This window comes from Lampris incognitus, chromosome 5 (assembly GCF_029633865.1).
Source record: "Lampris incognitus isolate fLamInc1 chromosome 5, fLamInc1.hap2, whole genome shotgun sequence".
Classification (NCBI taxonomy): domain Eukaryota; kingdom Metazoa; phylum Chordata; class Actinopteri; order Lampriformes; family Lampridae; genus Lampris; species Lampris incognitus.
Genome location: NC_079215.1, coordinates 49,182,212 through 49,207,061, shown reverse-complemented (window position 1 = coordinate 49,207,061; position 24,850 = coordinate 49,182,212). Strand labels below are relative to the sequence as shown.

Below are 24,850 nucleotides of genomic sequence, written 5' to 3'. Positions count from 1 at the left end.
AAATGAAAACCACCAACAAAGGCATGGCTCTGTCTTTATTTTCATCATCTTCACCGGACACAACTAGCAAAAGGAAAAAAAAATCCATCCATTTTGAAAAGCATACATAGCATGTGTAAAAAGGCAAGGGCAATATTAACTGTATCCCACACGGGGGCAGCATGCCACAGCTAAAGCCCCAACGATAGCCACGCCGAAATCGCTTCAGCTGAGCTGCACATTCACATCCAGCTTCCAGCACGTGCCAGTTAGCCTTTTTAACACGGGAATCAATGAAGCGCAGAAGGCGAGAGGTGCAGACACCGTTTTAACTTCTCTGGACTCTCAATGTAGCGGCCGCACTGGAATCACAGACATGCACGAAAGCCTGCATCCACACCCATACAAGGAAAAGACCAACGCGTAGATAATGAAGACGGGTTTGCAGCAGCACTTTTAACTAAAAAGAAGAATACATTCACAATGCTAGATGTTTTTGCCATTCGATTCATCCCTGGATGTGTGTGTGTGTATGTGTGTACCATCACGTGTTATGTGTGTAACGTATTCATATGTGTTGTACGCGTCTAACATTGGTAGGAAACCACTGTTCGCTGAAATGTGAGGCGCTGGGTGTCAGCAGGCACAGCCGCCGCTGTTTGTAGGGGGCGTGTCCTTTAAGCTGGCTCCCTTGTGGTTAGCCGAGGGGCCGGCAACACCATTGACACTCTCGTTCATCTTCTCGCAGATGACATCCACAAGCCTGTCGAAGACTTGCTTCACGTTAATGTTGTCTTTGGCACTGGCTTCGAAGAACTGAAAGCCTGGGGAAAGGGGAGGAGGGAGAGGGGGGGAAAGGGAGGGGTGATAAAGAGAGGGCGAAGCAAGGGACAAAGAGAGTGATGGAAAGCATGGTAGAAAAAGAAATAGAGGGACAGGGAGATGGTTAGCGAGTGGAAGAGGACGGCAGAACAGGTTACTGACAAGAGAGAAAGCAAGACTGAGTTATGAGTAACTGCCTACACGACAAGCGTTTTGTGTATGTTATAATGATCAAATTATGTATGGTGCCTTTAATGTTAACCTGATGAACAGCTTGCTGCTGCACACCAGCCCACAGCACACATGTGGAGGGATTCATACGTTCCTACTACGAGCCAAGAATGGCCCTGCATAGTCCCATTTGTGTCCCATATAGTAACATTATGGCAGAACTACATAGGCCAGGGAAGACCTGGCTTTATAAGGTTAATGGTCAGTGTGCACTGTGGAATTGGAGCATGGACGCCTCATATTGCTTGCCTGCCAGCACTGCACTTCCAAGGCTGTTTTATTGCTCTGCAGAGTTTAAACTGTCTCTCCGCTTCCATAAGCATCACAGTACGCATCTATATAATTCATTCATTCATTCATTATCCAAACCGCTTATCCTGCTCTCAGGGTCGCCGGGATGCTGGAGTCTATCCCAGCAGTAATTGGGCTGCAGGCGGGGAGACACCCTGGACTGGCTGCCAGGCCATCACAGGGCCCACACACACACACACATACACACACACACACACACACACACACACACACACACACACACACACACACACACCTAGGGACAATTTAGTACGATCGATTCACCTGACCTACATGTCTTTGGACTGTGGAAGGAAACCGGAGCATCCGGAGGAAACCCACACATACACAGGGAGAACATGCAAACTCCACACAGAGGATGATCCGGGACAACCCCCAAGGTTGGACTACCGTGGGGCTCGAACCCAGGACCTTCTTGCTGTGAGGCGACTGCGCTAACCACTGCGCCACTGTGCTGCCTACATTTATATTTATACTTTATTTATTTTTAATTATTATTATATTATTTATTATAATATATATATATATATATATATATATATTTACATTTCTATAATTATATTTAAATGCAAACATTGTGTTTATGTGCGTCTGTGTGCATGTCTGTGTTCAGTGAGTGCAGACCTAGTTCTGCAGCCAGCCTTTGGGCGTCCTGAGTTGGGACCTGTCTGTCTTCTTCCAAATCCAGCTTGTTGCCCACCAGGACAACCTGAGCATTATCCCAGGAATAGGTCTTGATCTGGGTTGCCCTGGAAAAAACACATCACAGATGATGACAAATGGGAAAATGTCATGTTATCCCATCTAACTAGTAAAATGTCCCATCTAACTAGTAAAATGTCATGTTGTTATCCCATCTAACTAGTAAAATGTCATGTTGTTATCCTATCCCAACTCTAACTAGTCTTGTTATTGCATCTCTAATAACAGGTTTGACAAAAATATGTGCAACAAGTTATCAACATGTTAGCATGGTCAGGGGATCACGGCATTTAATAGGGAGGACATTTTGCAGCCTGACAGGTATGGTGAAAGAAACAGCAAAATTGAGGTTTCAACAAGACATGTAATTTACAACAATTAACAACAGCTTATTTGTAGTACAAGCATATTTAAATGTCCCACGAAACGACATTTAGAGCACTGCAAACTTCTACAGTTGGACATGTATGTCCAAATGAAACAGCTGCCAGGAGGGAATTTGTAGGTTCGATGTGATTGACAGTGAATCAAGGCCACGTATTTGTAGAATCTACAAATACAAACAAACTACCCAATCATATATCAGCATATCTAAGATACGCTGATATGTTATTGGCTAGTTTCCATTTGGTGGTAAAAGCTCACTTATCGTCTCTCAATCTTCCATTCATTGCACCTTTCTGTTAGTGTGCGCCTGCAAGTGCAGGCTGATGTAGCTAAAACTCCTATTGCATTTGTCAGGAAGAGAAAAACATTATTTTTGTAAACACAAAAATGGTTTCAGCTTGTGAATTTCCTGAATGAAGCGTTACATAATGTAAATTAAGTGCAGACAAAAGAGGCAGCTACTACTGCTACTACTACTACTACTACTACTACTACTACTACTACTTTCGGCTGCTCCCGTTAGAGGTCGCCACAGCAGATCGTCCGTGTCCATTTCTCCCTGTCCTCTGCATCTTCCTCTGTCATACCATCTACCTGCATGTCCTCCCTCACCACATCCATACACCTCTTTAGCCTTCCTCTTATCCTCTTCTCTGGGAGCTCTATATTCAGCATCCTTCTCCCAAAATACCCAGCATCCCTCCTCCACACATGTCCAAACCATCTCAATCTTGCCTGTCTTGCTTTGTCTCCAAACTGTCCAACCTGAGCTGTCCCTCTAATATACTCGTTCCTAAACCTGTCCTTTTTTGTCACTTCCAATGAAAATCGTAGCATCTTCAACTCTGCCACCTCCACTTCGCCTCCTGTCTTTTTGTCAGTGCCACAGTCTCCAAACCATACAACATAGCTGGTCTCACAACCACCTTGTAAACCTTCCCTTTCTCTTGCTCGTACCCTTCTATCACAAATCACTCCTGACACTCAAAGGCTACAAATCTGAAAATACAGATTTCATTTCATGGCCCCTTTAAAGGACCAGTGTGTAGGATATAGTGCCACCTAGCGGCGAGCTTGCAGATTACAACCAACTGAATACCCCTGCAACCCCCCCCCCTTTCCTGAGCGTGTAGGATAATCCTACGGCGGCCTTCAGGTGCCAGCAGCTACTTGCCAAATTTCGTCACTATCTACGACCGCATCAAGTAGCCATAATATGTCAAATGGTGAGGTTCCTTTAGTTAGATAGATTAAGAAATTTTATTTAGTTATATTTCTTCTTCTTCTTCATTTTCCAAGCAATGCATTCGCGCCAGCGCCACCAAATTCAAGCTACCACTTCAACATAAAAATGTGAAAGGTTCTCTGTTTGGTTTGCCCAATCTGGCTACTTTAGAAACATGGTGGTGCACCATGAAGAGGAAGTGGACCTGCTCCCTATGTAGACATGAAGGGCCCATTCTTCTTTTTTTTTTTATAAACTGTAATGTAAATTTTCAGGAAACTTGCAAAAATAATCAGTGAATAACTTCACAATACAGTTTCCAGACAACAACAATACAACAGAAAGAATACAAACAGGGGTATACTGACATAAAAAAGGTCACATAGATAAGGTCAAGGCTTTGTATGTTTACTGTGTCTTTGCAGCTTTTTTACTTTTCCATCCATGCAGAGTATTGAAATAATGTCCCACTTCTATTTTAAATTCTTGTATCCTTGTTTTTTTTTTTCTTTGCCCATTTGCATTTATGTATAAAATGTTTCCTCAATAAAATAACTACTACTACTACTACTACTTTCGGCTGCTCCCATTAGGGGTCGCCACAGAGGATCATCCATTTCCATTTCTTCCAGTCTTCTGCATCTTCCTCTGTCACACCAGCCACCTGCATGTCCTCCCTCACCACATCCATAAACCTCCTCTTTGGCCTTCCTCTTTTCCTCTTCCCTGGCAGCTCCATATTCAGTATCCTTCTCCCAAAATACCCAGCATTCCTCCTCCACACATGGCCAAACCATCTCAATCTTGCCTCTCTTGCTTTGTCTCCAAACCGTCCAACCTGAGCTGTCCCTCTAATATACTCGTTCCTAACCCTGTCCTTCTTTGTCACTCCCAATGAAAATCTTAGCATCTTCAACTCTTCAAAATAAATTTTCTTTCATTTTCAATGTCCCTCTTTTCATAAAAAAATATAACATCCTTTTTTCCTATTTGTAATTTTTTTACTATAAAACATGCTAAATATATGTTCAACTTCCAACCAAAGAAAAAATGTATTTAAATGCAGTCATAAAAAAGACCTGATGGTATAGCTTTAATAACAATTGACATTTCTCTCTCAGTTACTGGAATTCCATACTTCCTTATGAACTCAGTATAAGTGCACAGATTCCCATTTTGATTGAGTAACTGTGACACCAACAAGATATTTTTTTTAACCCAATTACCAAAACAGCCATGCATCCATTATTCAAACCGCTTATCCTGCCCTCAGGGTCACGGGGATGCTGGAGCCTATCCCAGCAGTCATTGGGCGGCAGGCGGGGAGACACCCTGGACAGGCCGCCAGGCCATCACAGGGCCTGAACCAACTTGTTAATGCTGAATAGTTTGGTTTGCACATAATATAGTATATATAAAAAGGTCTTTCCACTAGTCTTTAACTTCTCCATAGAGAACATTGCTCACTAGTACTCGGGCATTGTAACCATTATTATTGTTATATCTAATGTCTTTGTTGTTCCAAATCAAACACCCGTGTGGGGAAAAATTACATTTCTAAGATGATCAACCAAGATAACATTTATTTATGGAAATTAGACAACTTAGCTGGAATTTTCGCTACATCATAATTACCATTACTCCATAAATCAATTGTGACAAACATTTGCTCTTTGATAATAAGACTCGACCCTTAACTGATAAATCCCTTGACAGCCCATCCATTACATTTTCCGAACCACTTATCTTGCTCTCAGGGTCGCGGGGATGCTGGAGCATATCCCAGCAGGCATTGGGCGGCAGGCAGAGACACCCTGGACAGGCTGCCAGACTGTCACACAGGGCCGATATACACACCCACACCCACACACATTCATACCTAGGGACAATTTAGTATGGCCGATTCAACTGACCTACATGTCTTTGGACTGTGGGAGGAAACCGGAGCCCCCGGAGGAAACCCACGCAGACACGGGGAGAACATGCAAACTCCACACAGGATGACCCGGGACGACCCCCAAGGTTGGACTACCCTGGGGCTCGAACCCAGGACCTTCTTACTGTGAGGTGACCGCGCTAACCACTGCGCCACCGTGCCGCCCCACCTGACAGCAATTTTTTAAACCTTTTTTTTAGACTTATTGTAAGTCGCTTTGGATAAAAGCGTCGGCTAAATGACTGTAATGTAATGTAATAACAGATTAAAATTCAGAGCCTCCCTTTATGAAGGGCTCATTCTACTACCACTTCTAATGACGGTCATGCACCAATTCGTTGTTTGCCAACCGGCAATAAACACCAAGTAGAAGAAGAAGAAGAGCTACTTCTAAGCTAACAAAAACACAATTAGTAGTTTCAGGTGATCATACACGAATGAAAATATAGTTATGAATATTATATTCCATTTCTCCCAATGGATCCCCTTAAATCTTACACAGTGGTCCTTTAAATTTGAAAATATGAACAATCTGATCATCATTACTCAGGACAACACACCAAGACATCCCACCACAACACAACTACAATTGTCGAGCTGTACCCACCAGTTCTGCACAGCATAGAAGGACTCCTTACTAGTGATGTCATACATAAGCAGGAAGCCCATGGCTCCTCGGTAGTAGGCAGTAGTGATGGTCCGGTAGCGCTCCTGCCCTGCTGTGTCCTGGACACAAGTAAAAAAAATGGAAAAATCTGCATCATTTTTTGTGAGAAAAAAAAATCACATTAACATCCTGAAACTGTAACTACCCTGAACAAATGAGATACTTAAGACTCTGGCAGGGATGTGGCCCTCTTACACAAGTGACCTACAAGGAAAAAATTATGCAAAGGCCAGCAGGGTAGCTGCTGATATTATCAGAATAAATTTTCATTTCATAAAGTTGTGGGATTAAAAAAAGCAAGGATTTGATCAGGTTAAGCAGATAAATAATGTATGTGTAGCGGGGGGCGGATATGTGTGGCTGCTCACGGGGAAAAAAAAATCACCTTAAGCAAGAATACAACTGTTTACTTGATTTACTTGTTTACTCAAGTCTCATGAACAGCCGAGGTGAATCATTAGCCCGGAGCAGAAGCAAATCCCTCCCACCATGCTCTGGTTGACACCACACCCGTAATGTACACCAGCATAAGGTGACGGCCTTTTGACAACACATTGCGTAGCCTAAAGAGGCACCTTCACGTTTTGAAATTCTGCCTGCTTTTTAGCTCTTCTTCCAGTGCTTGTCCCGTTGTGCCTCGTGTCAACTATTTCAGCACCTCTGATATATTCCCTGCACCATTGCACATTATCGCCTCTTACTTCACCTATATATGGCTAATCTTTGTGTATATATCTGAAGATTACTGTTGTTTATTCTACGTTAAGTACACTGAGAAAGCCACGAAACCGGAGTCAAATTCCAGGTTTGTGCAAACCTACGTGAACAATAAACATGATTCTGATATTGAGTTTTCACCTTCATGAAACAGGCTTTTAGAAATTAATATTCATCATCATTCATTATGACAAAATAAAGGCACTTTATTTTGTCATTGTATTCTTACAATGAATTTTTTTTCTCTGCATTTAACTCAACAAAAAGGAGCAGTGGGCAGCTGTAGCACCCAGGGACCAACTCCAGTTTTCTTCTTTCCATTGCCTTGCTCAGGGGCACAGACAAGAGTATTAACCCTAACATGCATGTGTTTTTAAAAAAAAATTTATTCCTGATTTTTCTCTTTTTCTTCCAATTTAGTGGCCAATCGCTCCCTATTCTAGTTCAAACACCCACCCTCGTACTGCATGCGTTCGCCAGCTGCATCTCTCCGGCCGGCAGTCTCGAAGGAGCCGCTTCGCCGCTTTCGTGACAGGGCGAATCCAGGCCGAACCACTGCTTTTTCCCCACACACACATAGACGCATTCATGTGATGAACACAAGCCGACTCCGTCCTCCTCCCGAAGACAGCGTTGTCAATTATTGCTGCTTCATCGAATCCGGCCATAGTTGGATCTGACGAGACCGAGGCGAACCCCGGTCCCCAGTGGGCAACTGCATCGACATAAAGCTGATGCTTAGACCGCTACACCACTGCGGACCCTACATGCATGTCTTTTTGATGGTGGGAGGAAACTGGAGCACCCGGAGGAAACCCACACAGACATGGGGAGAACATGCAAACACCACACAGAAAGGACCTGGGACAGCCTGGGGTTGGAACCCAGGACCTTCTTGCTGGGAGACAACAGTGCTAACCACTGGGCCACCGTGCCGCCCCTAGCACCCTTTATTATAGGAACCTGGTAAGTAAATTCATGCAAAAAGATGCATGAGAATAATCAATCTATGTCATATTGACTCTAATGTCTGAAACAACTTAAGGTAGTGTCTGGCATGCTTATAAATGATGTCTAAGGGTCTTGAAGCTTGTTATAGCAGGAAATGTCAGCTGTCAATTACAATGTAGAAATTAAAACTGAAGATGGAGATTCAGTTTTACTCCAGGACACGGGTCTCATTACCAGCATTAACACCAAGTGATTCTAAAACATGACGCTGTTTTGCAAAAAAATCTTAGCACCCATTTACATGATAACCGGGGTTGAATCAACCAAAAGGGACGGAGATTATGAGGTTAAGAAACTAGAGATCTCTGGTACGAATCTCAAGTGTAGTGGGTAAAAATCTTTCCAGGGAAGTGGGTATTACACTTCTCTCTGTCAGCAAGAACCACCATAGAGCCCTTGAGCATGGAACCGATTCCCAACATGAGGACTGAAGGCAGTACGTTTACATGGAAACTAATACTTCAGTCCCTCTAAAATCCATGTATACGTGGATTTTTTTATCAATTAGAGAAATAACCGTGGCAGTGACGGTCCACATGCGAGCATGTTGGATCCTTTTCTGTGTCCTCTTTTGAATGTTGTGTTCTTCACACATACACCTTAACACGAGCGCTGCTTCTCACCACCCTGTTGGAGAGTCGGCCTTTAGATCCGGCTGAATGGGATTGTGCAGGTAGCCGCTGCCAACATAACCAATATAAACTTAGTAAATCGGGATTGTAAATCAATCGTGGTGATCGTATGCCGTATCGACACTCATGATTCAAACAGTCCCGAAATGAGAGAGAATGACTTGGTCAATTTTTAGAATTAGAATTGGACATCTTTATTGTCCACCCACGTGGAAATTCGTCCTTGGCCTCACAGACACACAAACACTTAAAAAACACTTTACAGACACATATACAGAAAATGTCCTCTGCCATGGTTGGAGTACACGAGATAAAAGCAATAAATACGTGGGCCTACTAAGTAATAACAATAAATGCATGATAAAAACATCATAAAAACACTGGCAGTCACTAGTATCTAATAAAAAAGTCAATTGTTCAGCAAGATGACAGATGGAATAAAAGATCTCTTAAAGCTGTTCCTCGTTGCCATGGGTACCCTGTATCGTCTTCCTGAAGGGAGTTTTTCAAACTCATCCAACAGACGATGTGAGGGCTCCTGATCTATTAACATTGTTTTCCTCCGGGTTGGTGTTCTGTACAGCTCCGCAAACTGTCTCCGATGGCTCCCTACAATCTCACTGGCTGTGTCGACCATGTTTATGAGCTTGCTTTGGCTCCTAGCCCCTAAATTTCCGTACCAGCATGTGATATGGCAAGAAATTATACTTTCCACTAGACTGGTGTCAACCATCCTCAGGACTTCGTTGCTCACATCAAAGCCATTTAATTTCCTTAAAAGAGACAGTCTTTGCATTGCCTACTTAGAAATGTAGGTAGTGTCTAAAATCGCCCCTGATTATTTAAGACTACCAGCCATCCCTGCAGCTTGACCCTCAATTGTGATTGGCTGACACATTGGTTGCTCCCCCCCCACTGTCGACGCCAACTTCCCTTATCTTGTTAGTGTTTAAGAGCAAGCAGAGCGCTCTCCTGGAACCAGATTAATAGACTGTTGATGTGATTCATGTAGGAACTCTCTAGTTCATCATTACCCTTTATCAACCATGTCACTGGCATACTTAAAAAGACAAAAGTTGCGGTCATAAATCTGCATTTCATTTATATAGATGGGAAAAAGTGCAGCAGATAGAACAACCTCGGGGCAGCCCAGTATTCAAAATGTCATTGGACAAGGAGCCTTGTACAGGGGCTCTTTGCAGACGGTCAGATAAAAAGTCTGATCCGCAGTGCAAGGTTTCCATTGCTATCAAGTTTAAAAAGCCGATTTAATAAAATGTCAGCCCTGATTGTATTAAAAGCTGAGCTAAAATCCATAAATAAAATTCTGGCAGAAGCCTCGGGCTGCTGGATGCGTTTGGCAACCATATGCAGCGGTGTTAATGTAGCGTCCTATCTGTGCTTCATAGGCAAATTGGAGGTTGTCTTGCTGACCATGGGAAGACGTTAGGCGTCCCCGTATAACCCTTTGCATGCACTTGCATCAGATGCTGGTAAGAGCAATGGGTCTAAAGTCATTAGGTGTGGAGACGTGACTCTTTTTAGGCACTGGGATGATTGTGGATGTCTTCCATGAGAATGGCACAACGTGTTTTTCATGCAGACCCTGATACAATCTTGTAAAAACACCTTTTAGTAAAAGAAAACAAGTGTAAAAGAAAACAAGTGGAGAGATGTGCGCTGATTAGATGTTTTAAAAAGCAATGTGACGAGAGATATTTTGTTGTGTGATGTTGTCTATAATTTTTGCACGCTTATGACTTGTATCGTTATGAAAAAAGCTATCAAGGGAAGTTAACATGTCACTCACGTCAAGTCTTAACGCCGTCTGATTCAATAAACACCGGCCTCACTAGTTATGAGCTATTTCCCGTGTTTACCATTTACCGTGTCTGTGGTGGACTTTGGCATGTGCATTTTAAAAAAAAAGAAACCTGAATAATTAGTATATATTTTCTAATATTCCTCATGATATGCTTCATACATTTTATAATTCCATTATAATTCTGTTATCCTCTTTCAATGTTGTATTCTGTAAACCGTGTAAACACAACATCCATTGCACGTTGTCCGTCTTGGGAGAGAGATCCCTCCTCTGTTGCTCTCCCTGAGGTTTCTTCCTATTTTTTCTCCCTGTTAAAGGTTGTTTTTTTTAGGGAGTTGTTCCTTATCCAATGTGAGGGTCTAAGGACAGGATGTTGTGTTGCTGTAAAGCCCACTGAGGCAAATTTGTAATGTGTGATATTGGGCTATACAAATAAAATTGACTTGACTTAATAAATTGAAAAATTCAGCAAAAATGTTGGTGCCTTAATCATGTTACACTTTCCCAGATTTTGACCTTAGCCCACTATATATATATATATATATATATATATATGTTTAGAGAGAAGATGCACTTATGACCTCTGATGACGTAGAGCTCCTGATTTCCTACGTTAAATGCACTTATTGTAAGTCGCTTTGGATAAAAGCGTCGGCAAAATGACTGTAATGTAATGTAATATATATCCTCCCCTCCCCTTTTTCTCCCCAATTGTATCCGTCCAATTAACCCACTCTTCCGAGCCATCACGGTTGCTGCTCCAGCCCTCTCTGCCGATCCAGGGAGGGCTGCGGACTACCACATGCCTCCTCCGATACACGTGGAGTCGCCAGCTGCTTCTTTTCACCTGACAGTGAGGAGTTTCACCAGGCGGACCTAGCGCGTGGGAGGATCATGCTACTCCCCCCAGTCCCCCCCCTCCCCCTCAAACAGGTGCCCCGACCGACCAGAGGAGGGGCTAGTGCAGCGATCCGGCTTCCCACCCGCAGACACGGCCAATTGTGTCTGTGGAGACGCCCGACCAAGCCGGGGGTAACACGGGGATTCGAACCGGCGATCCCCATGTTGGTAGGCAACAGAACAGACCGCCACCCGAATACCCTCCCAATTAAGATATTCAAATAAAAGTGTAATCATGACTTTTATCAGTATATGACTGAGTTATTAGTCTGCAAGTACAACACACTAATTACATTGTTGTCAAAAAGGGAATTGCAAGAAAAAAAAACACTTCCCTCGATCACTGAAGTTGTTTGAAAAGACGGAGAAATGTATGACATTTTATTCTACAAGCACACTGCTGGGTGAATCGTCCGCTCTCCATAACAGACAACAAGAAATCTGTCACGGGTGTCACTTTGCATGGTAAGGATATTCAGGCCACGGAGTGCAGCGCCATGCATGTTTCATGAACCCGGCCGTCTGGGGACGATGTCTAACATCAGCTGTACTTAGCCCCGGAGTGTGAGAAATTAGTTTACACCGCACACATGACAGGCTGCTGAGTGGGGGGATGGTATGAGTGTGTGTGTGTGTGTTATGTGATGTATATCTTGGGGTTTCAATAGCGCAGTTTATTTTGGTGTAGCATTAACTCGATTCTGCACTGTTTCCAGGCTGAAAAGCCTTACGTACACATTTGACACTACCGGGTCTTCTTTTTAACATAGACGTAATTGAGATTTTACTTGCTGCATCCAGTTTTTGTTGCACATCATGTCATCTGAAACTATCGTTGATGACTTGAGCTATACTTTCTGGATGACAATTGCCCGAGCAAAAATATTCTAAAGGCAAAGAAAGTCTATAAGTTAATCACTAAGACTTCAGGGAAAGCCGATGGCTCATATGTATGTCTCTAAATCAGGGGTGCCCACAATTTTTTGACTTGTGAGCTACTTTTAAAATGACCAGGTCAAAATGATCTACTCATATTAAAAATAATAATAAAAATACTCAATACATGTTTTACATATATATGAACATTTATACGCAGGGTGTGTATTTATATACATGTTGTGTTACATATACAGTATTGCAATGGATTTGTATTTATATTGAACCTTACACAGGCAATAATCATCCCAAGCATTTGCTACTACACTATGTTGAAATTGCATCACTGCATGAACCTTTACAGCTGTGGTAAATAGATTTGTGATCTCTACCTCTCTACTCTGAGGATGACCTGCACTGGAGGGAGTCAGACAGGGTTGCATAGTTCGGACAGTAGCTGCTGGTAGCCAGCCTCAAGCAGGCCTCCAAATGATCATCTGTCATGGTGGAACGGTATTTGGACTTGATAATCTTCATGTGAGAAAAGGCTGACTCACACAAATAATAGAGCCGAATAATGCCGTCAAGGAGGTTGTGCATTTCCTCATGTTTGGGTACTTGTCCTCTGTAAGTAAGTTCCAAAACTCTCCATGCGCCCTGGACTTAAGCTGAATGTCAGCCTGTACTGTCAGCATCTCATCCTCCACTGCAGACGAGTTCAGGTGAAACAGTGTTGCCATTTTTGAGGCGAGGGAATCCACCTCTGTATCTTCCCCAAATGGGTAGCACATAAATGTAGCGATTGGCTCAAGCAAAGCAAAGTCTTGAAACCGTTTGTCAAAGTCTGACCGGACATTTTCAATCTGCTCTGTGTAGCGTGCACTGTCAAGCTGCGCACACGCCCTCCCTTGCTTCTCCAGCTCTGCTGCGAGGTTTCGCAAGTTTCCCAAATCACGGCGCTGCAACTTTGAGGACAGAAGGTGCATTTTCCGTTTGAAAGCGTTAACTGAGCTGATCATGTTTACCACGCTTTTGTCTTTTCCTTGCAGCTCTAAGTTAAGCTCGTTCAACATGTTGGTTAAATCAGTTAAAAATGCCAAGTCTAGCAGCCACTGATTGTCATTAAGTTGCTTGTGTTCCGCATGTTTAGTGATAAGGAGAAACTCCTTAATCTCTGGACAGAGCTCTCGAAATCTCTGCAAGAATCTCCCTCTACTAAGCCATCTCACGTCAGTGTGTAGCAAGAGGCCAGAGTAGTTACAGTCGGCCTCTTCCAAATGTGTACCAAACAACCGTCTTTGAAGAGACCTCGCTCGAGTAGAACAGGCGGGTTTGGTTGCCACATCCATGATCTCTTTCATGTTTAGCATTTTTGCGCATAATGCTTGTTGGTGTATTATGCAATGGTAATTAAGGAAGTCCAGGAAAGCATCGTCCCCCCTGCACTTGGCAAAAAATCCATTCGAGCGGCCCACCATAGCAGGCGCAACGTCCGTGGTGATTGACACCAGTTTACACACTGAGAGCTGGATTTTATCCACAAAGTTTTTGAAGATCTGAAAAATGTCCTCTCCCCGCGTGTGTTCCTTCATGGGTAGTATTGTTAACAGCTCCTCTTTTGCGGTCATATCTTGAAACACCATGCGAATGAAAATGCACAATTGGGCTGTATCACTTATGTCCGTAGACTCGTCCAATTGTAGTGAGAAACACTCGCAGTCCACGATGTCCCTCCAAAGCTGCTGTGTCAAATCATCGCCCATCACCTCACAGCGCCTTGTGACGGAATTTCTTGATAACTGGAGAGTTTTGATCGAAGATATTATTTCTGATTTGTTTTTAAAGTCCCGAAACAACGAATCTGCTGCCTCAAGGAAGGCCTCTTTCATCATCTCTCCATCTTGGAAGGCTTTCTTATGCTTAATGATGGAGTGACTCACCCGTAAAGATGCTTCGGTGGCTGCCTTTGCCTTTGAATTCGGCTGCGTGAAAAGTGGCTGCTGGGCGATTAACTGCGATTTTAGTTCTCTCACCTTTCTCTTTCTCAGCTCGCTTTTCGGAGGGAAGTCATTGCCATAGTTTTTATGAACAGTTCGAAAGTGCCTCTCCACATTTCCTTTCTTTGGGATAGCAATGCTAGACTGACAGATGAGACAAACGCATTTGGAATAAGACATGGTGAAAAAAAAGTGCTCCTCCCATTCCACATGGAAATGGTACGTTTTTTGTTTCTTGCTAGGTCCGGCTCCCCCACTCATTTTTGTTTTGTTTCACTTTTTAGTAGAATTTTTTTTAGAGAGTTGAACTAGCTAGCTCGATGCAGTTCTGCGTTAGCTCACATTGTGGGCATGTGAACTTCAAGGTACATTCGAGAAGGGCTCTGGTTGTTATGGTAACCTAATGTAACAAAGTTTTAGGTTCCGCTCTAGAATCTTTGGTTTTAGGCAACAGCAGACTGGCCGTCCTTTACGTCAATCAAAAGGCAAATGCCAAATGGAGGACAGATGATATGCTAATGTCTTGGAAAAAAAAAAGTTTTTTTGGAATGTCATGGAGATCTACCAGCACTGCCTTCGCGATCTACTGGTCGATCGCGATCGACGTAGTGGGCACCCCTGCTCTAAATAGATGCCTCAGCCCTATTATATTAGCCCTTTGCAAAGTTATGTTTAAAATGGCATATAGTCTAATGAGGGCTAAACAAATCTGCAAGTGGTTCTATTTATTTGTTTGTTTATTTATTGTTATTTATCCCCCTTTTTTCTCCCCAACTGTACTTGGCCAATTACCCCACTTGTCTGAGCAGTCCCGGTTGCTGCTCCACCTCCTCTGCTGATCCAGGGAGGGTTGCAGACTACCACATGTCTCCTCTGATACATGTGGAGTCGCCAGCCGCTTCTTTTCACGTGACAGTGAGGAGTTTCGCCAGGGGGATGTAGCGCGTGGGAGGATCACTCTACACCCCCCAGTCCCCCCCCCCCCCGAACAGGTGCCCCGATCGACCAGAGGAGGCGCTAGTGCAGCGGCCAGGACACATACCCACATCCGGCTTCCCACCCACAAACACGGCCAGTTGTGTCTGTAGGACACCCGACCAAGCCGGCGGTAACACGGGGATTCAAACCGGTGATCCCCATGTTGGTAGGCAACGGAATAGACCGCCATACCACCCCGACACCCCCCATAGATACCCTATTCTAACTTGACTCTTAGTCGTTTGCAAAGTTATGTTTAAAATGGCATATGTTCTAATGAGGGCTAAACAAATTCCGCAAGCGGTTTTCATCCATCCATCCATCCATCCACCCATCATTATCCAAGCCGCTTATCCAAATTGGGGCTGTGTGATGCAGGAGCCTATCCCAGCAGTCATTGGGCGGCCGGCGGGGAGATACCCCAGACAGACCGCCAGTCCATCACAGGGCCCACACACACACACGCACACACACACACACACACACACACACACACACACACACACACACACACACACACACACACACACACACACACACACACACACACCTAGGGACAAGTAGTATGGCTTTAGTATGGCTGATTCACCAGACCTGCATGTCTTTGGGCATAACTTGTCATAACTTGGAAAAAAAATGTGTATTTGAAAGACGAAATGACAATTTCTTGGTGTTTTTGACCATACAGTCTTTGAATACTGCTTCTAATATCTTTCAATCCATTTCTATCCTATCACATATATAACCATGTTTCCATCCAACATTTTTAAGCGAATTTGGGAAACATTTCCCGTATAAAATTAAAAAATGAAATGCAAATACATTTTTGATCACATAATCATGCCTTTCTTAATCTTAATGGGTAAGGACATATGGACATGTAAAACTGCATTTGGGGTTTTATTCACTTAAACAGATCTGATGGAGACACTGCTTCATTTGCGTGACTTTTTTGTGACATTTAATTATTCGCTTGACATTTATTTGAAAGTCGGATGGAAACATAGCTTATGTATTGATCTATCACTGGAACTACATGGTGCCAAATCAAACCCAAGGAAAGTCTACTGCTCCTTTGTATTTGGTTTTTGAGATGAACAAACATCCTTTTTAGACCATACACCACCTAGGATTAAGATTACATGGGTGCTGGAGAGAGAAAACGAGCTATACAAAAGACGGGGTGAGATGTGTGTGTATTGGGGGGGGGTGTGAATAAATGAATATGTTTCTTATCTTCACCCAGATCTGCAGTTTGACCCTCTTTTCATTCCTGTAGATGGTCTTGACTTTGAAGTCAATGCCGACGGTGCTGACAAAGGCTGAAGTGAAGGAGTCATCCGCATAACGGAACAAGAAGGAGGTCTTGCCGACGCTGCTGTTGCCGATGATCAGCAGCTTGAACATGTAGTCGAAGTTCTGCTCGGCTGCATCCTTCTGGGTCTGAGCATCCTGACCTGCTCCCAGGTCCCTAGCTAACGCCATCTGGAGCGATTACTAAAACAAGAGAGACAGAGGGAAAGAATGACCAGTGGAGAAGCTGAAGGTCTAATCCTGATATACATCTCATTTAAGACAGCTTTAACAACAACTGCCCCATTTACAGATTGATGCAGAGGTGTTTTTTAATTGTACCAGTGAAGTGAAACGTATCTCATGGACCCCTAGGCAAACAAAGGATGGCAAAAAAACAAACAAACAAATAAATACGAGGTTTTCTTGCAAAAGCAACACAGTGAAGACGTATGGTATACATTTATGTACAGGAACGATACAATAAATCTACATTAAGGACAAACTCAAATGACATTTGGGTTTGTCATACTTCATTCACACGAATTTCAGTCTCATGCCCCATGTTTGTTTGTAAATATGACAAACATGGAAAGAAAAAGACTGAAAAACTAAATTTAAAAAGAAGTGGACATTCTTCCACCTTGCAGTTAAGAGCAACACAATATTTGGTTTCAAAGCAAGAACATGAGACATTTTGAATGACAGAGGGAATGTGGTTAGAGAGACTGAACACAGTACGTTACATTCCCAAGTGTTTTTGGACACATATAGTTAAGCCCGAAACGTGCTTTTACGGGGGCATCAGGGTAGCGTGGCGGTCTATTCCGTTGTCTACCAACACGGGTATCGCTGGATCGAATCTACGTGTTACCTCCGGCTTGGTCGGGCATCCTACAGCAAACAATTGGCCGTGTCCATGGGTGGGAAGCTGGATGTGGGTATGTGTCCTGGTCACTGCACTAACGCCTCCTCTGGTCGGTCAGGGCGCCTGTTCCGGGAGGAGGGGGAACTGGGGGGGAGTAGTGTGATCTTCCCACGCGCTATGTCCCCCTGGCAAAACTTCTCACTGTCAGGTGAAAAGAAGCGGCTGGAGACTCCACATGTATCAGAGGAGGCATGTGGTAGTGTGCAGCCCTCCCCGGATCAGCAGAGGGGGTGGAGCAGTGACCGGGACAGCTCAGAAGAGGGGGGTAATTGGCCGGATACAATTGGGGAGTAAAAGGGGAACCCCCCCCCCAAAAAAAGCCATGCTTTTATTGCAAAATGTAATACCTTGTTGGTATACCTCCAGCCTAATTAACCGTAAATATGTATTGTGACAGGCTCTCCATCAGTTACTGATGGCACGGAAATGGGATAACTATCCCTCCCTTTCCTGCAATGGTGAGTTCATTGATTGAAGACATCCCATTTGAATTGCCATAATTCTATGAGTCAAATAATCTCAGCTATGTTAAATTTGGGTTGGACCTGGACTTAATGCAAGCCAATCATATCCCAGTACGGTTGTCTTGACATCATGCATACACAACAAGTGCTTTGTGAGAAGGGTTATCATCATGTAGAAACACAAAGTTGTCTGTTCAAAAAAACTACCTAAGTGTAAGGTGCTCAAAGTTGTCCTAAACATCAACGATGTGGCATTCAACTAGAAGGGTTGCTCAAACGCACCGGTATTACTGTTAATCTGGAGGCTTTAAGGATAACATTTGTATGTACAGGGATGCTCTAACTGCAGCTAAAACTTGTTACTATTCCAACTTTATCAGAATTGAGCACAGCTTTTACCACTGTGAACAGACTTCTCTAACCGGAGGCCGACTCATCTCTCACCAGAAATTTCACCACCTATGAGAATTTCCTGAAATATTTTCAAAGAAATGAGAATGGCATATATCATCAGCTACAACAGAAAGGTTCTACACCTCCTCCCCTGTTGTTTAGTTATCACTGAGCAGCATTATGGTGACGTCCAAACCCACCAGCTCTCTCAACCCTATGCCTTCCACCTTATTGAAGGCCTGTCCTCTTGCTCTATGCCCTCTTGTAGCCAACATTTTAAACACATCCTTTATCTCTGGTACTGTTCCTTCTGTACTAAAAGTGGCTGCTATCACACCCATCTTAAAAAACAACACATACTTGATCCTGATAATCTTAACAACTACATGCCTGTTTCAAACTTGTTGCTCCTGGCCAAAGTCCTTGACCACGTGGTAACAACTCCAATAGCATATGCACGGCCCATGAGCTCTTTGATTGACCGCAGTCAAGCTTTTAGGGCACTTCATAGCACAGAAAATGGCTCTAGAGAAGGTTGTCAGTGACCTGCAGACTAATAGTGCTGGATCATTTTCAATTTCCCAGTAAATTAGTGGAACAGTCCTGAAGTGGTTCCACTTATACTTCTTTTTTTTTTCTTTTGGATCCCCCCCTTTTTCTCCCCAATTGCACTTGACTGATTACCCCACTCTCTAAGCCATCCCGGTCACTTTTCCACCCCATCTGCCGATCTGGGGAGGGCTGTAGACCACCACATGCATCCTCTGATACATGTGGAGTCGCCAGCCACTTCTTTTTTTCACCTGACAGTGAGGAGTTTTGCCAGGCGGACATAGCACGTTGGAGGATCATCCTATTCCCCCCAGTTCCTCCTGCCCCCTAAAAAGGTGCCCCCGACCAACCAGAGGAGGCGCTAGTGCAGCTACCAGGACACATAACCACATCTGGCTTCCCACCCAAAGACACGTCCAATTGTGTCTGTAGGCATGCCCGACCAAGCCGGAGGTAACACAGAATGTTGGTAGGCAACGGAATAGACCACCATGCTACACGGACACCCTCCACTCATACTTCTGACAGGCATTATTATGTCACACTGGATAATTTCCACTCTGCATCAGCTCTGTTGTCACAAGGTGCCACTCAGGGCTCAGCATTGGGACCTCTCTCTTTACCATATGCATGCTGCCCCTCAGTCAGACATAATGTGTCCACTCCAAGCTAACTACCAACCTCTCCATCAATCGTTGCTTGTCTCCATGAGGTCAAAAAGTGGATGAGCAGTAACCTTCTCAAACTGAACAGTGACAAGACTGATGTTATTTTGCTGGGCTACTCCATCACTTTTAAGAACCTTGGCCCCTTCAGTATGGATATTAATGGCTCCACTGTCCAACATTACCAACCACAGTTAGGAACCTCGAGGTCTTGTTCAACCCCTTCCTAACCTTTCAATCTCACACCTGCAACACATCACTAAGACAGCCTTCTTCCATCTCTGAAACATCGCATACCTCTGTCCTTTACTCATAGACTATGCAGCTGAAAAGCATATTCATGCATTTGTTTTCTTCCATCTCTCCACTGTTTGGCCTCCAAGGTAAATCCATTGATGGACTCCAACGCATCCAAAACTCAGCAGCTCGGGTCTTAACCCCACACCACAGTATATCAAAATAAATTACACCAACCCACACCAAGCCTTGAGCCCACATCACCCCCCTCCCCCAAAAACTCCACTGGCTTCCAGTCAAGCACCGGATAACCTTTTAACAACTTTCAACTCCTCCTCCTCACTTATAAGGCCCTAAATGGACTGGCACCTACCTACGTCTCTGACCTTCTTCACTTATACACACCTGCAGGCGCCAGCCTTCTCCTAAGTCCCAGCACCAATTTGCACACTAACAGTGACTGGGCTTTCAGCAGTGTTGCCCCCAGGATGTGAAAAGCTTTACCTCAAAGCATCAAGGACTCCATGAACCCTTTACTGCTTTCAAATATAAAGTTAAAGATTTATTTAGATAGGCTTTTGGATGATATGTGAGCTGTCTTAGCCTACTACTCAGACTCTTCCAACTGCTGACATTTTAGAGAATTTTACTTTCCTACTTATTTTTTCCTTTTGCTTTGCCATCTGCAGCTTTGGCTTAGTAGTCATCTCATTATTGCAGTTTTGTTTTCTCAGCACTGTTTTTAGCTTACCTCTGCCTTGGGTGTTTTTGAAAGGCACTTTAAATATAGTGCAATATTACTATTCTTGACACCTGGCCCTCTGAGCTGTGAACTGAAGTCATTTCAACTGACACCACCTTAGCATCACACTTCTAACTCCAAACTTCAATGTTGAGACTGTACACGTTGATAGGATATCCTTATTTGCTCCCTCTCCACACCCACATTCGTCCACCCAAATGAGAGTTTGTGTTGTGATTCATTGCTCTGTAGAACAGTTTTCATTTGATTCAGAGTACAATTTCCATCTGCTCTATACCAAAATGATGTTTTACTTGGTTTGATATAAATGAGTCGTGGGCTGCTGCTCGCCTGAGGATGTTCATTTTATACAGTTCCCAGCAGGTCACTGAAGTGCTAATTGGTGTTTTCTGTGGTATTATGCACTTTAAAACAACTATTCAGTCTTTTCAGTTGTTGTCCCTGGTTGGTAAAAAAAATCTTATCCCTATGCAATCTAACCTTCACTGCATTATCAACATCAGTCCTCAGTTTCGTCAAGACATTTTACACTATTGATTTTGGTGTATTCAGCTGCACTGAAACAGCATGTACCCATACCCGTAGTGATGTTCTTTCAAAATGACACCGCCATCTCTCTGAAAGTCTGATAGTGAACTGAGGTTTGTTACTTAGTACCATCCTCCATTGTTCACTCCCCCAATTAACCTACCTGTCTATTTAAAAGTAAAACTAACTTATGATATATATTTTCTAGTAAGTTCATTTTAGGTACTCCAATAATGAAAACCATCGAATGAATCAATGGGAAAGCCCATGGCACAAACAAAGCACAGTTATGTCTCTTTCCTTAAGGGACCAGGTGATAAATCTTTATGCTGATTATATTTTCAAATATAAATAATAAAACAGAATGGATGAGAAAAAAGAAACCATAATAGGCTGATAAATACAGTAAAATGGTCTTGCCATGGCCAGATCTGTTTTTAATAAAAATACTCTCAACTATGTCCCAGCTGACAAATTATCAGTGTTGGCAGTAAAAAGTAAGCAATTAGTGTGACGTTGACATTGAGAAAGCTTTGGCTTTGCTTCATGACTATATTCGCTCTGTTTCTGTCAGTCTATTTATCTGCTGATTTGAAAGGTGCTGGCTGGTCCCTGGCTACTGTAACTTAAGATTATAGAAACAGGAGGCACTGTGAAAGAGTATCAACGTGTTCACCATCAGGAGCCTTATGTAGGGTTAAAAGGACACAAAAAAGAAAGAGTTGTGGGAATGAGGATATGCAGAGGGGCAATGTGGCTCGGAGGTAGAGCAGGTCATCTGGTAACTGGAGGGTTCCTTGGCTCCTCCTTGCAAAAATGTTGAGATGTCCTTGAGCAAGACACCTAACCCTTTTACTTCCCGATGAGCTGGTTGTTACCCTTCTCCTTGATCGCCACCTTGTCGTGACCTTGCCGTGATGGAGAAGCTTGCGTGTACCAATGATCTCAAGAGCTATGCCGTCTGGAGCTTGGCTCCTGGTAGGGTCACCCAAGGCAGATAGGTCAAGGCGGAGGTTCCAAACGAGGCACAATCCAACAAGGACCTCAACGGTGGGACTGGCGGAAGATGTCTCCAGGTCACAACGGCAGTGAAGGCGGATAGAGACTACAACAGAGGGTGGTCCCCAATCGTCTTGGTTCTCCATGCCATTGGACTCTGGCCACCCCCTTCCAAGGACCGTTTGGTGGCTGCAGACACATCAGCGACTCCACGTAAAAAGCTGTCACGCACAGGCATCCTCCCATTATGCAGCTCCAGGATCAGCCTCTACACCCACCCAGAGGGACTCAGAAGGAGGAGTCATACTCAACCCCAAGTGATTGGCGATGAGCTGGTTGTTACCTTACATGGCAGACACAGCCATCGATGTGTGGGTGAATGTGAGGTATTCGTTGATTATAAAGCACTTTGAGTGGCTGTTGCAGCTAGAAAAGCGCTATATAAATGCAATCCATCCATCCATCCATCCATTATCCAAGCTGCTTATCCCAATTGGGGTTGCGGGATACTGAAGCCTATCCCAGCAGTCATTCGGCGGCAGGCGGGGAGACACCCTGGACAGGCTGCCAGGTCGTCACACAGGGCTCACACACACACACACACACACACACACACACACACACACACACACACACACACACATTCATACCTAGGGGCAATTTAGTATGGCCGATTCACCTGACCTACATGTCTATGGACTGTGGGAGGAAACCGGAGCACCCAAAGGCAAGCCACGCAGACACGGGGAGAACATGCAAACTCCACACAAAGGACGACCCAAGACGACCCCCGAGGTTGGACTACCCTGGGGCTTGAACCCAGAACCTTCTTGCTATGAGGCGACCGCGCTAACCACTGCGCTACCGTGCCGCCCAATTATTATATATTAATATAATAATTATATATATAATATATAACTCATGCAAACCATTTAACATTTAATTTGGTATGGTCAACAAAGATTTGAAATTTTTGTTTTAAAAGTCCTCTACATCCATCCATGATCATTACTGAGTAGATGCTAATGAAACTAAAGCGATGTTTGGAGTTTATTTTAGCAGCCTGTTCCCTACCCCTCTTCCCAATCCTACTTTCCTCTCACGTCTGTAATCTGAGTCAAAGAAAGTGCATGTTCCCTACTTACCCACAATGAATAGCAATAGCTTTTGCTTTGCCTGTATATATTTCACACAGATTACAAAATCCATGGGATACCACCTTTTGCTTACTGAATCGTCAGTGAAGGGCAACACATTCATCTCTGTCCCCTGTATGTTTCAACCATCTATCTGTCCATTCATCCACCTATCGACAATCTCTCACATGCAAGCGACTCATCAACTCTGTAATATCTACCCCTCCCCTCTTGCCAACTTTAAATCCATCCCTTTTCCTCTTCACCCCCTCTTCTCTGTCCATCCCTCTCTACATTTGCATCTTGCACCATCAGGAGGCTGATCCATCCATTCCTCTATCTCCCGCTCTCCTCTTTTTCAACCCCCTACAAAAGGAAAAGGGAGGCGGTGATGAATCCTGCTCTCCTCTTATTGCTGAGGTCTCCCTGACAAACAGTTCATGACTGGCTCTTCCAGCATCATGCCGAGTGTATGGCCAGCATACTACACATTTAGCTAAAACACCAAAGTACACACACACACATACACACACAGTTATTAACAAAAAGCACAATCAAACTGCCTCACTCTGTGTCTCATATACACACACAGGTGCTGGAGGGTTGCAATGGCGGCTATTATCAAATAAATGTCTTTATGCATGCCCAATAACCCAGGTAAGAAAAATCCCAGAAAATTGAATCAGTTCATCTGGACACAGCGTTTAGTGGAAGAAACGTTTCATCACTCATCCAAGTGACCCCCTTCAGTCTCAACTGACTGCAGGTATCCCCACCCTTATGCCCCAGTTATCCCCACCCTTATGCCCCAGTATTGTTTAAAAGGGTGGGGATATACTGAGCAGCATCTAGTCAGTATTGCAGTCAGTTGAGACTGAAGGGGGTCACTTAGATGAAGTGATGAAACCTTTCTCTCAATAAACGTTGCATCCAGATGAACGGATTCAACTTTCTGGGATTATGAAATAAAGCTTTTTTTGGGGGACCCCCCCCCCACATAACGCGTTAACTTCAACAAAGTCCGACGAAATACATTTCCAGCACCCGTAAAGTACCCATCCTATCACACAAAGAAACGTACAGCAGCAGACGAGTCCTGAACACTTGTTGAGGTGTCCGGGGGAGGGGGTCGTTTCAGTTTAAACGGGTCGATACTGCGGGCCTAGGAGGCACTCGTACCGCTGACGGTGAGCGGGATCTCAACTCCTCAGCGGCGGCGTAACGCCGTCGAAACACACGGCCGATCAGACCCGATGAAACGCGGAGCGCTAACCAGCCCGTCCACGCACCATACGGCGACTCGCATACTTAGTGAACTCGCGTAAGACGGATCGCGTTTAAACAACGTCAAACATCTCACAGAGTCGGTGGTTCGTTTCCGAGCGGGTTTTTTTGTGTTTTTTGGTTGTTTTCTTTTTACCTTTTGGTAGCGTTGTGTGCCACTCCCGCGTCGACTCTCTCCTCGGATCCTTTTCTTTTTTTTTAATTTTCTTTTGCGCGATGCTGCAGGACGGCGCGTTCCCGGATCTGAAGCGTCTCCGCTCTGCTGGTTTAAAACTGCGGAATTCTGCCAAGTCTCGGCGTGTCGACGGGACCTGGCCGCGAACCACGTGTGGACAGACCACCGTCCGCATCGCACGGAGGCGGATGTCCGCCGCAGACCGTACCGCGAGCGTGCGGCGCAATCAGCTGGCT

At 44.2% G+C, this 24,850-nt stretch overlaps 1 protein-coding gene across 1 annotated transcript; it reads right to left on the bottom strand.

The window, feature by feature from the left end:
• Positions 1-23: 23 nt before the first annotated feature.
• On the bottom strand, positions 24-24,850 carry rab3da (RAB3D, member RAS oncogene family, a). The gene is made up of 5 exons (XM_056279727.1): positions 24,576-24,850; positions 16,440-16,694; positions 6,202-6,320; positions 1,969-2,093; positions 24-803 (listed from the first exon to the last, which is right to left on the bottom strand). Exons 2-5 carry the CDS (start codon positions 16,680-16,682, stop codon positions 616-618), a joined length of 675 nt encoding a protein of 224 aa, XP_056135702.1. The 5' UTR covers positions 16,683-16,694; positions 24,576-24,850; the 3' UTR covers positions 24-615.

What these genes read in the sequence shown, in the direction of transcription:
- rab3da (XM_056279727.1), bottom strand. Translation starts at nt 16,682, where the DNA reads ATGGCGTTAGCTAGGGACCTGGGAGCAGGTCAGGATGCTCAGACCCAG. An exon ending in GGGTCAAACTGCAGATCTGG is followed by an intron (nt 6,321 to 16,439) that starts GTGAAGATAAGA and finishes ACTTGTGTCCAG; the next exon opens with GACACAGCAGGGCAGGAGCG. An exon ending in TTCTATGCTGTGCAGAACTG is followed by an intron (nt 2,094 to 6,201) that starts GTGGGTACAGCT and finishes TGTTTTTTCCAG; the next exon opens with GGCAACCCAGATCAAGACCT.